The sequence below is a fragment of the Protopterus annectens genome, chromosome 9.part0 (assembly GCF_019279795.1).
Source record: "Protopterus annectens isolate FY-2018-M chromosome 9.part0, PAN1.0, whole genome shotgun sequence".
Lineage (NCBI taxonomy): Eukaryota > Metazoa > Chordata > Ceratodontiformes > Protopteridae > Protopterus > Protopterus annectens.
In genome coordinates, this window is record NC_056743.1 from 1,945,989,112 (window position 1) to 1,946,005,516 (window position 16,405).

At 44.3% G+C, this 16,405-nt stretch overlaps 1 protein-coding gene across 1 annotated transcript in view; it reads right to left on the minus strand.

The window, feature by feature from the left end:
- The window catches only part of TNPO2 (transportin 2), a gene marked incomplete in the record, with an annotated part of 2,382,582 nt that overhangs the window by 1,255,018 nt on the left and 1,111,159 nt on the right, over positions 1-16,405 (minus strand). Inside the window, 1 exon segment of the mRNA XM_044084755.1 lies at positions 352-459. Within this exon segment, the coding sequence (XP_043940690.1) occupies positions 352-459 (108 nt within the window).

Below are 16,405 nucleotides of genomic sequence, written 5' to 3' on the forward strand. Positions count from 1 at the left end.
GGGAAGAGAGGACTTTGGAGATCAGGTAGATTCAAAAGCAGACTTGGCTGTTTAATGGGGGGGGGGGGGGTTTGAGCCCATGAAGACATCTTTACTGTAGTGCCTTATACACAATACTTGAACAGCTTATGAATCATGCAGAGTGCATGATTCAAAAACTGTTCAAAGTGTCAAATTGAAATGTTAAATTAACCAATAAGCTCCTTTAAACCTCCTTCTCCACTGCAACAGCTACCTACATACCAGCACCCAAATTTAGTATTTCAATTGAAAGAAAAAACAATTGAGCACTGGCACTACAACATGCAATATAAACACAAATCGATGTTGCAAACTAAAAATATATCTTACCATGGACTGAGCAAGTGTCTTCTGTACAAGTGTAACACAACGCTGATAAACTGGTTCACAGTAAGGCAGAAAACCACTCTGTAGGGCTGTGGCTACAGAGGACAAACACTATTAAAAAGTGGAGAAAACGACAGTTAAATAATAGTGCCAAACTAAACAGAGTAAGCTGCTCATTTTCACTACAGAGAGACCAGGAAAACAATCACTCTCGGAACAAACTTCGATGAAAAATAAACTAGAAGCTCAAATCAATGGGATGGCACTGCTTAACTCAGCACAGTAGTTTCAGCTATGATCTAACAAAACATACCTGGATAAAGAAAGTACAGTTGTGTACACTTACCATAAATGTAGACGTTCGCATGTATTCACTGTTGCAGTCATTGCATTTTGGTTATCTTCTGGCAGGCTGCCCTCTGTCGGCCTGAATTCCAAAGTCTTAGATTCTGCGTCAATTGCTGTCTCCTCTTCCATGACGTCAGGGGTATAAAACATGGGTGCCCCCAAAAAGGTAGCATATATATATATATATATATATATATATATATATATATCTATATATCTATATATATATATATCTATATATATATATATATATATATATACATATATATATACATATATACACACACACATATATATATATATATATATATATATATATAGATATATATATATAGATATATAGATATATAGATATAGATATATATATATATATAGATATATGTATATGCACATGCATCAATAAAAACTTTACCTTCATCTACAAGCAAATACACCACATAGGTTGCAGAAGACAGACAAGGAAAGAAACTCCAGAATGAAAGGGGGATGGCGGGAGGGTAACCTGGACTGCAACAGTGAATACACTCTAACAACTGCATTTATGGTAAGTGTACACAACTGTACTATGTTCTTCGTGTTTCACTGTTGCAGTCATTACATTTGGGTAGAATCCCAAAGCTATGGTTGGAGGCTGGAGCTAAACAGCATTAGGTGTGGCTATAAGGCCCTGCAGAACTGCAGTGGCAAAGCCTTCCCTGGACTTGGAATAGAGAGGCAAATGATAATGCTTTGTAAAGGTGTGTACAGAACTCCAAGTAGCAGCCTCTAGAATGTCTTTGGTTGGTACTCCTCTGAGAAAGGCTGCTGAAGTAGCTGCAGCTCTTGTGGAATGAGACCTAATGCCCTTGGGCACAGGTTTACCATGGTGTAAGTAGCAGAAACGGATGTAGTGGCTTATCCAGTTTGAAACTGTCTGCTTTGAAATAGCCTTGCCTTCTTATCCTGCAGCATATGGTACTAGTAATTGCTCAGTTTTTTCTTAGAGCTTTAGTTCTGCTCAAGTAGAATCTTAGCTGTCTGTGTACGTCCCAAGGAATGCAGAATTCTCTCTCCCTTGTTCTGCGGATAAAAGGTTGGCAGATGAATTGTTTGGTTAAGAGCCACACTGAAAACCACCTTGGGCATAAATGTAGGATTTGTCCTCAGAGACACCCTGTCTGAGTAAAATATGATAAAAGGCTCTACAACCATGAGGGCCTGTAGCTCTGAAACTCTTCTTGCTGAAGTACCTCACCAGGGGGGATCAAGGGACTCAAACAGATGCCATATGCTGCTCGGTTAAAAAAACTCTAGCTCTACTCAGTTGCATACCGCCTACTTCGAGGCGATCTATGCCTGACATATAAAGCAATGTCCAACCCAGAATTAATGGACATACTCCACCTCAGTAAATCTAAATCCTTAGAGCCACGCGCTAGAGGGACTTGAACCTCAGCACAGAAATAAATAGAACATGCTGGAGGGACAGATTCATAACCCAGAGGCTCCCTTCGCTCTGGATTAGAATTCCAATTCATGTTAGGCAGAGCACCTCACTGACTCTCTTCAAGAAGAATCTTGATGAGTGGATGGGGGATCGTAGGTTTGTCCCAGGGATTACTTCCGTGTCATTATTAGACAGAGGCACAGTAAACTAAACTTTAAAAAGGGCACAGTATACTCAAATCAAGGGGAGGCGTAAGCCAAACACAATTGGGCTAGGCTTATAAATGCCCCAGGGCAGATAGCCTAACATGAACCTATGAAGTGATTGCTAGTAGCAGAGCGGTTTTCCATGAGAAGAACTTTATATCAGCTGTAGCAGCTGATTCAAATGGAGGCAGGGTGAGCTTTTCCAATACATACTTGAGGTCCCATGCAGGTAATGGTGATCTTCTAGGAGGCCTTACATTTTTGGCTCCTCTAAGATACTGCTTTAGTAAAAGATGAGAAAAGATTGGTGGCTCTGTATTGTAATGAGCCGAAATGGCAGAGGCATGGATTTTAATTGGAGAAAGAAAGGCCTTTGTCAAGCATCTCAGTTAAGTATTGTAATATCTGAGAAATATTTGGTTCTGCTGTATCAGTTCCTTGTGCTTGATTCCAAGCACAGAATCTCTTCCATTTATCAGCATAAGATCTTCTAGTACTAGGCCTTCTGGCTTCCAAAATGACATCCATCACAGCTTTACTGAGAGGAGTTTGTGTAACTACATGATCAGCCATGCCGCCAGGTTCAGTGTCTGGAGTTGATTGTGCAGGATCTGATTGTTTTGCTGGGACAATAGTTCATTGAGGTCTTTGAGGCAAGGTCCAAGCTGGGTATTGAGACAAGTTCCATAGGACTGGGTACCAGTATTGGCGGGGCCAGTCCGGGGCAATTAGTATCTTTGGTTTCTCTTGTCTGACTTTTAGGAGGACCTTGGGTAGAAGAGGCAGAGGAGGAAAGTAAATGGATAGGTTTTTCCAACTGAAGGATAGGGCGTCCACTTTCCATGCTTGTCTGTGATAAGTCCTTGTGCAGAATCTTTTCAATTGATAATTTTGAGGAGAGGCAAAAAGATCCATGTCTGGGCTCCCCCATTTCTCTGTTATCATGCTGAAGACTTGTGGGATTTAGTTTCCACTCGTGAGGGTCCATAAGGTTTCTGCTTAAATAGTCTGCCAGAGTATTTTGCTTTCCTGGCAGGAACTTAGCTTATAGAAGCATTTGGTAGGTCAAAGCTGTGTCCCACAGTGTCATGGCTAATTTGCAAAGGAGGTATGAGTGTGTGCCACCTTGCTTGTTTACATACCACATGACCGTGGTGTCAGTCTTTATCAGTAGTTGTCCTGGATGAAGTAAGTTCTTGAAGGCTGTTAGGGCATTTTGAACAACTAGCATCTCTTTCTGGTTGATATATAGATGAATTTGTTTTGGGGTCCATATGTCCTGAATGCAACTTCCTGCCATGTGGGCCCCCCAGGCATAATCTGAAGTGTCTGTTAAGGTTTGGCTGGCAGAGGGTACAATGAAGGCCCATCCCATGTTTTGGTGACATGCCTTTGCCCACCATAGAAACTCCTGTTGCAGGCAGGGTACAAGAGGAATCATTGTTTCCAGACTGAGAATGTTGACTCCATAAACTTTTTAGGTACCATTGAAGTTTACTCATATGCAGTCTTGCATATGGAATCAGTAGAATGTAGGATGCCATGAAGCCCAAAGCCTGCAAAATTTGTCTTGCAGATAACTGGGTTTTTGTTGCCAGTTTGAAGTAGTCAGTTGCCTTTGCTTGTCTGGCATGAGGTAAGCCATCTCGGCAGTTGTATTCAAGCTTGCACCCAGGAATGTTATCTTTTGAGAGGGTACCAGTTGTGATTTCTTTTATTTATTGTGTACCCTAGGCATGTTAGAAGCCTTTTCACAAATGCCAGCTGTTGAAGAATGTCCTTGCTCTCTGCTTGAATAAGACAGTCATCCAAGTAAGGGTATATTTGTATACTTTTTTGCCTACAAAATGCAATTACTGGTGCCAGGCACTTTGTGAAGACACTGGCTGCAGTGGATAAGCCAAAGGGTAGTGCAGAGAATTGGTAATGCATTAAGCCAGCCTTGAATCTGAGGTATCTTCTGCATGATTGTCTTCTTGGGAAATGCAGGTATGCCTCTTTTAGGTCCAATGTCACCAGTCAAGCATTCTCGCACAGCATGGGCAGAAGCTGCTGCAAAGTCAGCATTCTGAATTTTGGAATGTCCAGGTACGTGTTCAAAATTGATAAATCCAGTATTGGCCACCAGGCCTTGTCCTTTCTGGGTACCAAGAACAGTAGAGTAAAAACCTTGCCCTTTTTCCTGTTCTGGTACTGGTTGAATGGCCCCCATATCCATGAGGGACATAACCTGTTTCTGTGCCTCTGCCCATTGATTTTTGGGCAGATCTGGCCAACCGCTTGCCTTTGGCAGAGTGTGGAAATGGAATTTGTATCCCTGTGAGACTGTTTAGTACCCACTTGTCCTGGGTTATTAATTGGCAGTTTTGAGCAAAAAGTGCAAATTTTCCCCATAAGGGTGCTGCCAAAACACAAGTGCTTGGAGTAGGCAGAGGGAAGTCATTGGGACCGTTTTCTGTAGGTTTGCGCTTTATCTCCTCCTGATTTGGAGGTAGATGCACCCCATTGCTTTGACCTGTATGAATCTTGCGCCTGGTATCTGGAACCCTTTGGGTGTCTGGATTTGCCCCTTTGAGCTTTGTCTGACAGGAAAGGACCAGTTTTTTGTAGGCCAGTCTCTACTGAATCTTGGTGGCTGCACTTGTAAGAAGTTAACAATTTGCATAGACTTAGCTTTGTCTTACATTTTCTTTAAAACCTCTTCTGCCTTAATACCAGAGTTTCATGCTGTAAAGGTGCATCTAGCAATTTAGCTTTAACATGATCAGGCAAATTTTGTTCCTTTAGCCAGGCATGCCTCCTAATCAAAGATCCAGTAACTGCGGCCCTGCAGGAGGCCTCTAAGGAGTCAAAACCACATTGCAAAGTATGCTTTCCAACCTGTTCAGCTGCATGCAATAAATTCCTGCAATTCTTTATTTTCTGCACATTCAGAAATCCTCATTTTCTGTTTCAGCAATCCCATAACATGTTGTTGATACTTAAGCATATGAAATTGACAGTTTAAGGCTCTGAACGCCAAGGCTGCAGATGTATAAACCTTTTTTCCCCATCTGTACAGTGACCTTGAATCTCTGTCAGAGGGGACAGGATTTTTTTGCTGTTGAGGCCTTAACACCCTTTGGCCCTGTGAAATATAGTTTCAGGCTCAGCAGGGTTTCTAATTAAAAAAAATTATGCGAGTCAGGGACCCTGTAATATCAGTCAGGCTTACTGGGAGCCGGAAGTAAAGAGCCAGGGGGTCAAGCTGGACTCTGAAAACACATCCACAATGTCTAAAACAGGGGGAATGGCCAAAGGCCTGTGCTGAGGGAGAATGAAATCCCTGAGCCTCTTTTGATTGAGAAGTCTTGACTCTCCCAGTGAAAATGCTCCCTCAAAGTATGCAAGGTTTCCGCAAATGAATAATCCTCAGGAGGAGAAGCAGATGGTATAGACTCCTCTGCATCAGAATCCTCACAGGGAGGTATAGATAATTCCTGATCAGAAGAGGAATCAGAAGAAATAGAAACCTGATCTGAAAGATTCATAATCAGTGTCTTGCCTAGGCCTCTTATCTGGAGGGGGATGGGTACCCCTGATCTTGGTAATAAGGTCTTTAGCAATTCTGATCTGTTTTTTAGGCATAGAGGCCTGTGCACGTGGCTCATGAGTCTTTTTTTTTTTTTTTAGTTTTAGAAGTTGCTTTTGTCTTTGGTTTGATATACAAATGTTAAGGTCTGAATACACCCTCAGAAGCTGGTGCCTGCTCTGCAGCTCCGGACCCATCCGACAGAGATGCATCCGTCGGTCCAATACCTTGAGTATCTTGCGGCATACTGGACTACACATGGGTGTCGGTAGAGACCTGCGACTCGAAGGTAGTGGGTATCAGGGGCTGCGAAAGCGCCTCACTGAGTACAGGCGAACCAGCGAATGGCTTAGGAGAAGCTTCGCCGGTTCTGGATCTAGATTGCCTTTCTCTGTCCTTTTCTTTGTGTTTATGTACTCCAGTAGTCGGATTGCTATCTGACATTTCTGGGTAGCTAAATCAGTTTCCAAAATACTTTGTGGCAAAAATATACAGACACTTAACAGTGAGTTGGTTAAATCCAGCACAAAACTGACAGCCAGGCATGTTGTGATCAGGGCTAGGCACGGAATACAGTATAAATGGAAATCCTTATGAGGTATTTGCTTCCCACAAGTAATACAATTAACTTTTTCTGACATCAGTATGGAGCTAGAAAAAAGTTTCCCCAATGGGGTACTTAGCTTTAGTGAAGACTTCGGTTCTGAAACTCAAACTGAAATATTTCAGTAGTCTGCCGACCAGCACTTACAAAATGCTTCTGCTTCGGGCACCGCATGGCAAGAAAGACTAAAGAAAATGGTGTCGGCTGCTTCTTTTATACCCCTGACGACCCGACATCAGGGAAGGGGCGACAGTAGCTGACGTAGAACCCAAGACTTTGGAATTCAGGCCGGCTGAGGGCAACCTGCAAGCAGGATTACCCAAATGTAATGACTGCAACAGGGAAACACTAAGAACATCGAGAAAGCTGATGTTCGACTGGGGCAGAGAAGTTCTGAGGTTTGCATGTGTGGACATCACATTTACAGCCCACAGTTTATGGCCCCCGAGTGTGAAGTCCCATTGCACCTTACAGCAGCCAGGCTTAAGCTTTGTTATACGAGTCGGACGTTCGGGCCACCTGAGACAGGATCCCACATAACAGAATACTGCAACATGAGAATAGGACATCGCCCATTCCCACATTCTCATGGCCCCTATGCATAACTGGTATGAAAGGGTTCCCACGTTTGTTGATATACCAAACTACTGACAGTGTTTGAATTGCTATCTTTCCCAGAGATGGGCAGTCTTGGAAAGTTTGCATAAGGGCTGCTCTCGTCTCTAGAATACTGATGGGAAACTTGGTCTGTTGACCATGTGCCTTGGACCAATGTTCCTTCATAATGCCCCATCCCATCAAGAAGTGTCCATGGTCACTGTGGCCTTTGGAGGGGGAATGGTTAAGGGCCTGTCTAGATGAAGATAGTCCAGTAGCACCCACCACTGAAGAGAGCATCTGAGGACTGAAGTCAGCTTTGATCAGGACATTTAATGGGAGATACGGAATGGACAAGTGAACCACTGAAGTACTCGTGTAAGAGATCTTGCCAATGGCACCAGAAGTATGGCAGCCAATATGGAATCTAGAGCTCTTAGGCTGAATCTTGCTGGGGGTGCAGGTATATCCATTAACACTTGGACTTGCTGTCTCAGGGACAACATGATATAAAACTGCTACCAGAGTGATTGTGTTCAGTTGTGTTCCTAGGAACTCTACCCTTTACAAAGGTTTATTTTTTACTTCAAATTTAGTGAACCCCAGCTGACTAAAGGTACTAAAGTTAAATGAACTGCAATGCTTGGACCACTTACTGCCTCTATAGTGCAGTTAGGAGCCAATTGTCTAAGTATGGAAACATCTGGAATCCTTGCAGTCTCAAGTGAGCTGCCATTACCAACATGCATTTGGTCAACACCCGGGGGCTGTGGTGAGTCAAAAGGGAAGTGCTCTGAATTGGTAATGATTGGTTCCCAGCCAGAACTGCAAGTGGCTCCTGGAGAGACAGTCAATCTTTATAGGACAGTACACTGCCTGGACATCTACAGAGCACATCCAATCGTTCTTGCATAGTTATGGCTAAAAAGACTGAACAGCCACCATGCGAAACTTTGACTTAACATGCAGACTTAGCTTGCTTAAGTCCAGTATAGGCTTTAGGTCCCCTGCCTTTTTTTTTGGCACCAAAAAGAAACATGAATTAGTTCCATATCCTGTTTGCTCGGTTAGGACCTGTTGGATGAGACTCGTCTAGTTTTTGAACTTCTTGCATGGCATACTCCTGTGTGGAACGTCGGGGAGATTACATTCATTGGGGGGGGGGGGAGGAAAAAGGGAATACAACTGCCTCTGAAGATTTTCAGCACCCAGATGTCATTTGTTAGCTTTCTCCAGGTGTCTGAGTGCAATGAAAGCCTCTCCCAGACTGCCTCCAAAGTAGGACAGTGGCAGCACTTCAGGAGCACTGGCATTGGCTTGTCAGAGAAAGGTTCTGTGAAGCCCCTCGTCTCTAGGGTGGCATCTCCCATTCAAACCTTGTCCTCTGCACAAGGGGTTGTGAGAATCCTTAAGGAATCCTGAGACTGAACCACATTTTTTTCCCAATGCACTGGTTCCTGGAAAACATCCTTTGAGGGGGAAGACTTGATCCATACAGCAGGCAAAGTCTTTTCCTCTTCCTCACTGTGGTAAGTGTTTCCTTTAACCAATGGTCCAACCAAGGAAGAACCATCAAAGGGGGATAGTAAAGGACGCACTGAAGGGAATGGCAAACTTGCAAACCATCAACCAGAATGTCTCCTGAAGGCTTTGCCTGATCCAGCTGCTCGAGAGGTTCCCTCTTCAACACTGGAGATCAAACTCTGAATTAGACAAGAAAGTAGACAGGGAGAAACTTGGGTCTCCTCACAGACACAGGCTCAGAAGTGGTGAGCTCCTTGACCAAATCTCTCAAAGTGCATGAGATGTACCAAACAGTTCAAGTCCCTCACCGTAGAAGTAGCTGAGGTGTAGACTTCTCCTGCCTGTCCAATCCCTGAGTCTGCTTGCACAGGGGTGAACACAGAACTCTGTTCCACTCGCTCCTTTGTGGTTGCTGACACTATAATGGTATCAACTGAAATGCCTTTACTCCAATGGGAGGGATCAGACGGGGGGCCTTTGAAACTTGGCATGTTCGGGTATAAGCTCCACGGTGTGGCTCCTTCCAGGCCTGGCAGGAAACTAGGTAAATAAGTTAGTCTGTCAGTGGAATCACCCAAGTCGTAGAGGGGCCTGCCCCCAAGAGCCTCAACATGGATTCTTCAGGAGGAAATTGGGAAGACCACCCACCCTTTCACTTCAGAGTCAATAGGATATTTTCAAAGATGTCATCAGGTGGTGATTCGTGGGATCCTTCCTCAAACTCATCTGTCATATTCCAAAGGGGAGTAAATGTGCATGTCCTCTTACAATGCACTTCCTCCACAGGACAGTCTGGGTAGAACTCTGAATAGGCAGCCCCCTGTAGAAAGGGGGACTGGAGGACCTCCTGGGAAAGGTGACCATGGACAGGATGAATGTGGCCAAGGCTCAGACCACATGAAAGCTGTATAGGTTCCAGGGGTGAGGAGGCATATCACTAGGCTTAGAGAATGCCCTCTCTGCTACCTGAAAAGCCAGCAAACCAGGGGATCCTTCCCACTTCCTCCTCAGAGCAGAAATAGCCTGAGAACGGAAAGACACCACCCCAGATTTGTGGCCTCAAAACAAAACCTGTCCCAAACTGTCAAGAGCCAAAGCCCCTAAGATGAGAGAGATCTGACTAGGCTGTAGTCAAAACCACCCCCAAGGAGCCAGTGCTGATTTTTCAGGTCCAAGACCCAATCTGCTCCGAAAGCACTTTCTGGGACACTGCTGTTCATGGTTCCACAGTCTCTCTCAAAGAATCCTGATCCTAGAGTTCCGAAAAAGGTTGTCGGATCAGAAGAGGAGTGACTAACATGGGTGACAGGGCTCTCATGGATCCGAGATGGGGACGGAGATTGTATAATACCCATCTGAGTCTGAGCCTTGAGTAAACTCAGCATCCTGTCCATCTTAGAATGGGTAAGTCTAGCATCTGGAAGATGCACAAAAATAAGCAGACCTTGCTGCATCTTGGTGTATGGCTCCAAGATCTTCAATCTGAGGCCTTCGGATCCCAAGACAAATTAATCTGAGATGGAACAAGTTTCTTAGACTTTGAAGCTCCCAGCTTGGCAGGGGTTCGAGTTCCAGATGAGGGCAGAAGCTTTTTCAAGATTAATTTGTTGCAGCAATCTGCTAAAGCGTAGGGTTGAATCCTGTGTAAATCTCAGTCCTGCTCTAAATGAGGCACCTAAGCAAGACACCTCTCATGAGCATACGAATTCAGAATTGTGCCCACACGAGGTGCATCTCTTAAAGCCAGTGTGTGTACCACACACAAAACAAAAGAGGAGCCTCAAACTCACAGCTATCAAAACCCTACTGACAAAGCAACAATAAACTCAAACCTACAGGGAAAGTTTTTTTTTTTTTTTTAAACTGAAAAGGAACGCAGGCCAACTGCCGTACAGGAGAGAAGGAAAATGGAGAGGGAAAGGAACAATCCTAACACTTGAAAGGTCTAAGAACTGGGAAGGGAGGTAGAGATTTTTTTTTTTGAAAAAAGGAAAACTTGAAAATGAAAACAGAAAAAATATGAAGGAAAAACTGAAAGCTACAACCTTATGAGAAAAGGCTCAAGACCAGTCACAATAACGTCCAGTCACAATAACGTCTATCCAGGATGGTAGGTAAAGGAGATCTCAGGAGTTACAGAAAATGCAGGGCATTATGGGAGTGAGGGGAGCTCAAGACTTGAAAGCAGTCCTCTGGAATAACCAGATCGGATCTAATGCCAGATCGTATGACCCAGTCATGAGGAAGATTGACATGGACATCATTAGATCTTACCATTAAATCACACCACTAAATTATATTAAGATACAGCTTCCCTTAAACAGATGCCTGTAGCAGAGTGGCCAGATGCCCTAGATTCGGGTTCAGGAAATAATTTGATAAACTGAGTATACACAAGCTTCCTGAGCAGTATCAGAAGGGTCTCCAATCAAGCTGGGGACTGAAAAGCACCTCAAAGAAACCAATGCTCGAGCTTACAGTGGCCTAGGGATACAATGAAGAAGTTATTCACTCTTCCATTCAATTACCACTTTTAAATGGGGCATCTATACAAGATGTGGCTGATGCTATGGCAGCACAACCTTTTCCAATTCAGTCTTCATGCTCAACTGTTTGGGCTGAACACAGCAATGAGCACAGGAGGCAATGTAGTGCTGTCCCTCAACAGAATGTGTGGTACTTGCTTCTGACAACTAATGCAGTTAAGGCCACAGCTAGACCTCTCTCCCACTCTGTAGCTATGAACATCCAGTTATATACTCAGAATAGGTCCTACCCATGCTCACACAAATCCCAAAGTATTAATGCTCCACCTCACATTTCTTTACCAAGGGTCAACCCACCTCTGTTGGAAATCTGGGTAATGCATCAACTCTGACCATCTGCAAGCCAACTTGCAAATAATTACATGCACACTACTTATGACACTGTCAAACAAACCAAGTGAAAAATCATTTACACATGTAGCAAAAGTAAAAAAAATTACATTTTCAGAAGTTTGAATTCTGCCGGCCAACTGTTCTGGATCAGACAGTATGAATACATCAAGTTCATAGGGACCTCTACTAATCCCTCTGGATTATAATATGCATCACTTCCAAAACAGAAGGCCAAACATGCAAGCTATCAAGTGTCCTGAAATACAGTCTCTAAAAATGAACTAATACAAGGTGCTTAACAAGAGCGCAAAGAACAGTTGTGTAAAACAGAATAGTTGCATAAAATCTTACCATAACCATTGGATGTTCTCTTCCATGTTGCAGTATTCTTACTGTGGGATTTTCTCCACCACAGGTGACCTGAACGTCTGCTCCTATACAAAAGCTTAAGCCTGGTCGTCGTCGGTGTGTGGGACATCACACAAAGGGCCATAAAACAGGGGCCTTAAATGTGACGTTAGCATGCACAGATCTCAGAACTGCCCAGACAGAAGAAAATAGAGCCACATAAAGCCATCTAGACCTGTGAAATGCCACTGACTGCCCAGTGTGACCATAGTCTAGGTGGTGCCCCATAGACAGGTGAAAGGAAATGCAGGGGGACAGGTGGGAGGAAAGGAATACTGCAACATGGAAGAGAAAGACATCTATGGTTAAGGTAAAATTTTACACAACTACTCTAAGTCCTTCAATTCCCATGTTACAGTATTCTTACTGTGGGATAGTACTACAGCTTAGGAAGGAAGAAGGGTGGAGGTAGAGGTAGTGGTTTCCAGAAATCCCTGCAGGATTGCCCTAGCGAGACCTACTCTGGAGATATGATCCGATTTGTAGTGTCTGGTAAAGGTATGTATAGTGGACGAGGTGGGCTGCCTCCAGGATGGAGGCAGTCTCTACACCCTTGCAAGCCTTGGAAGATGCTACAGCCCTAGCAGAGTGTGCTCCGACGCCCTGAAGTCCTTACTGTGGTAGGAGTAGCAGATAGCTTGGAGACTGCCTTGCCCAAGGCTCTGAGATGAAAGGATCCAAAAAGTTGATAAGGTTTTACTTGGACATAACCAAGACCATTAGAAAATCTAAACTGCTTTTGAACATCCAGGGAATGGAGAATTCTCTCACTGTCATTGGTAGGAGAGGGGAAGGTGAACAGGTGAATGGACTAATTTAATGATAGCTCATTGACCACTTAGGGCATGAAGGAAGGGTTGGTGTGCAGGGTCACCAAGTCTTTGTGGAAGATAGTGTAGGGAGAGCATGCCACGAGTGCCTGCAACTCCGACACCATTCTAGCCGATGTGAGAGCTACCAATAAGATTGTTTTCCATGTGCACATCAGTATGTATACAAAACGGGCTAGCTCAAATTGAGCCAGTGAGAGTTTATCCAGGATAAAATTTAGGTGACAAGGCAGTGGAATAGGCTTCACCAGTGGTCTAATGTGAAAGACCCCTTTTATGAGCATCTAGCCTGGAGACTAAAGGAGGGTCTAAGGGTAAGGTCTTGGGCAAAGCACTACTGTGATTGGGGTAGGTGAGGAGCCAGAGAAACTAAGGGCCATGAAATTTGCATCAAAGACCATAAAAGATTGCCAGTCAGGTTGTCCCTCAGGAGAGGAAGATAAATGTTTGCTCGTTTTATTATTAAAGGGGTAGTTTTGGAAGAGAGAGAAGGCCTAGTTTCTGGGCCCCGAGCTAAAGACGACAGATTCCTGCATACCAGATGAGCATCTGGTGGAGCTTTGTCCCCCCTCTACTTCAGTAGTAACAGACATCTGAGTAACCTCCACGGACATGCTGGCCAGTACTTCAGAAGCGGCTTCCTCAAGGGGAGCCAAAGTAGACTGTTCTAGCAGATGTCCCTCAACCTCTATCGGCGGTTGGTGGGACGTTCAACGACAGCAGGGCACAGATGGTAGGCCATGAAAGCTTGGCCTTTATTTCTGGTGGTTCCACCTAGCAGCCGACTCAAAATCCATCCCAAGTGCTAACGTTTTAAGCCACTGATTTTCCAAATATAGATTAAGGTCAGCCAGACACCCTCTAAGCATTTTACGGACAAAGGATTGGCAAATGGCACAGGGGTATGGTAGTGCTCTTGGCCTAAATAGAACATGCAACGGCCATGGGAGTCCTTATGTAGAATTTGACTTCCACATCAGTATTTACTCTCCTTAGCAGACATTGGCTAAGAACAAACAAGCAAACCAAGCTCAAGCAGTAATAAATTAATTCCCCAATGGAGTACTTTGCTTTAGAAGTCTTGATAAGCAGAGGAGCGATGCGATTAACCAGACGTTCAACTGTGCAGAAAAGTTCTGAGGTCTGTGGGTGCAGATGTCACATTTAAGGCCCCTGGTTTATGGCCCTGCGTGTGACGTCAGATGCACCAACAGCAACCAGGCTTAAACTTTTGTACAGATGCAGGGACCATAAACCGTGGGCCATAAATGTGATGTCCATAAGCACAGACCTCAGAACTGAATGCCCAGTTGGACAATAGTCCGAGGTTAGTGGAAAAGATGCCATCCAGATAAGGGAAAAGTTCCTATTGAGGGTAGGAGGGAGGGATATGAATACTGCAACATGGAAAAGGACATCTATGGTTAAAGCAAGATTTTACACAATTATTCTATGTCCTATTCTCATGTTGCACTATTCATGTGTGGGAAAAGTACTAAAGTTCAACCTGTGATATGGGTGAAAGGGGAAGAGCAGTCTCCAAGAATCCATGGAGGATGGGTTTGGCAAATCCTGCCCTAGCTTTGGAGATGCAATCCAATTTACACTGTTTAGTGAAAGTGTGGACTGAGGACCATGTTGCTGCCTCTAGAATGGTGGCTGTATCTAGACGTTTAAGGAGAACCCCTGAGGAATACACTGGTCTGTTAGAGTGGGCTCTCATGGTGTGTGGCAACTGTCTTCCATGAAAGTAGCAGAAGAAAACTGTTTTGGATATCTAAGATATAGTCTGCTTGGATACAAATTTCCCCAGGACCCTGGAGCGAAAGGACAGAGCTAGTTGGACTTTCTAATGTTCTTAGTCTCCTCTAGATAGAACCTAAATTGCCTATGAACATCTAGAGAATGAAGCACTTGCACTGTCATTCTGTGGTGAAGGAAAGAATGCAGACAAACAGATTGGTTAAGGGAGGGGTTAGTGCGCAGAGACCCTACCCATATGAAAAATGAGATAAGGTGGAATATCCAAGAGAGCTTGCAATTTTGAGATTCTTCTGGCTAAAGTTAGAGCTACTAGTGGAACAGCTTTCCAGGTACACATTCTTAATGTGGCTGAAGCGGCTGGTTCAAAGGGGGTAGTAAGTTTCTCCAGAATGAAATTCAAATCCCAACGAGAGATGGATTTCCTCAGTGGCTTAATGTGAAGGACACCCTTGAGAAAAAGCTTCACCTCTAATCTGATGAAGAGCGAGTCAAGAGATGCACAGGCTGAGATAGCAGACAAGTGGACACACACTGAAGTACTGTAATAAAATCTTACAACTTAAGATGTCCTAAGGGAGTCTGCCTCTGGTCAACTGGAGCAAGTCCAGCCATTTCACAAAAGACAGCCACTACTGCAAAGCTATGACGTCCCGCATCTCTCTGATGTCTGCCATAAACTACCTATCTCAGAACTGTATGCCGCTGGAATCAGTGGCTACAGAGTGGGTACTCAGAAGTCAGGGGGAAGGCAGGGAGGAAAACTATACAGCAGCATATAGAACAGATAGAATAGTTGTGTAAAATCTTACCATAATCATAAATGTCCTTCTCTTCCATGTTGCAGAATTCTAGTTGTGGGATTTCCTGTCCTCAGGCGACTCATACATCGGCTCCTATACAAAAAGCTTCAGCTTGGCTGTTGCAGTGTGTGCTGGATGTCACACGCAAGGCCATAAACCAGGGGCCGTAATGTGACATCTGCACGCACAATCCTCAGAACGTGAAGTCCACCAATGCCAGTGGATTTTGTGTGTGTGACCTGGTGTCCTACTGTATTGTTTAGGCCAAATAAAGGGAAATTGACTTGGGGGAACTGGTGGGTGGGAAGGAATGCTGCAAAATGGAAAAGGACATTTACGGTTATGGTAAGATTTTACACAACTATTTTATGTTCATCTATTCCTATGTTGCAGTATTCTAGTTGTGGGAGCATATCACAGCTTATGCAAATGAGAGGGTGGTGGTAGTTGAAGATTCTACAAGTCCCTGCAGGATTGCCTTGGCAAATCCTGTCCTAGCTCTGGAAACTTTGTCAAGTTTGTAATGTTTGGAAAAAGTGTGGATACTGGCCCATGTGGCTGCTTCCATAATAGATGCAGTGTCTAGACCTTTCATGAAGGACTTGGAGGCAGCCACTGCTCTAGTAGAATTGGCCTTTACCGCCAATGGATGTTCCTTTCCATGGTGGCAGTAACAGAGGCAAACAGTTTTCCTGATACAGCATGCAATGGTTTGCTTGGAGACTACCTTGCCCAGGGCTCTAGGGTGGAAGGAGACGGAGCTGGTTAGTTTTCCTAATGGTTTTGGTTTTGTCCAGGTAGAAGCTTAGTTGCCTGTGCACGTCCAAGGAGTGCAAAATCCTCTCCCCTTTGTTAGTGGGGGAGGCAAAGAAAGTGGGTAGATTGGTTTAGAGAAGTCATTGACCACCTTGGGCATAAAGGAAGGATTAGTTCTCAGGGCTACTCTGTGGAAGATGGTGTAGGGGGACAGGCTATTAAGGCCTGCAATTCTGACACCATTCTGGCTGAAGTGATAGCCACCAGAAGGACCATCTTCCACGTGCACATCTGTAGGGAAAAGGATGTGGGGTTAGTTTCTCTAAGATGTAGTTAAGGTCCCA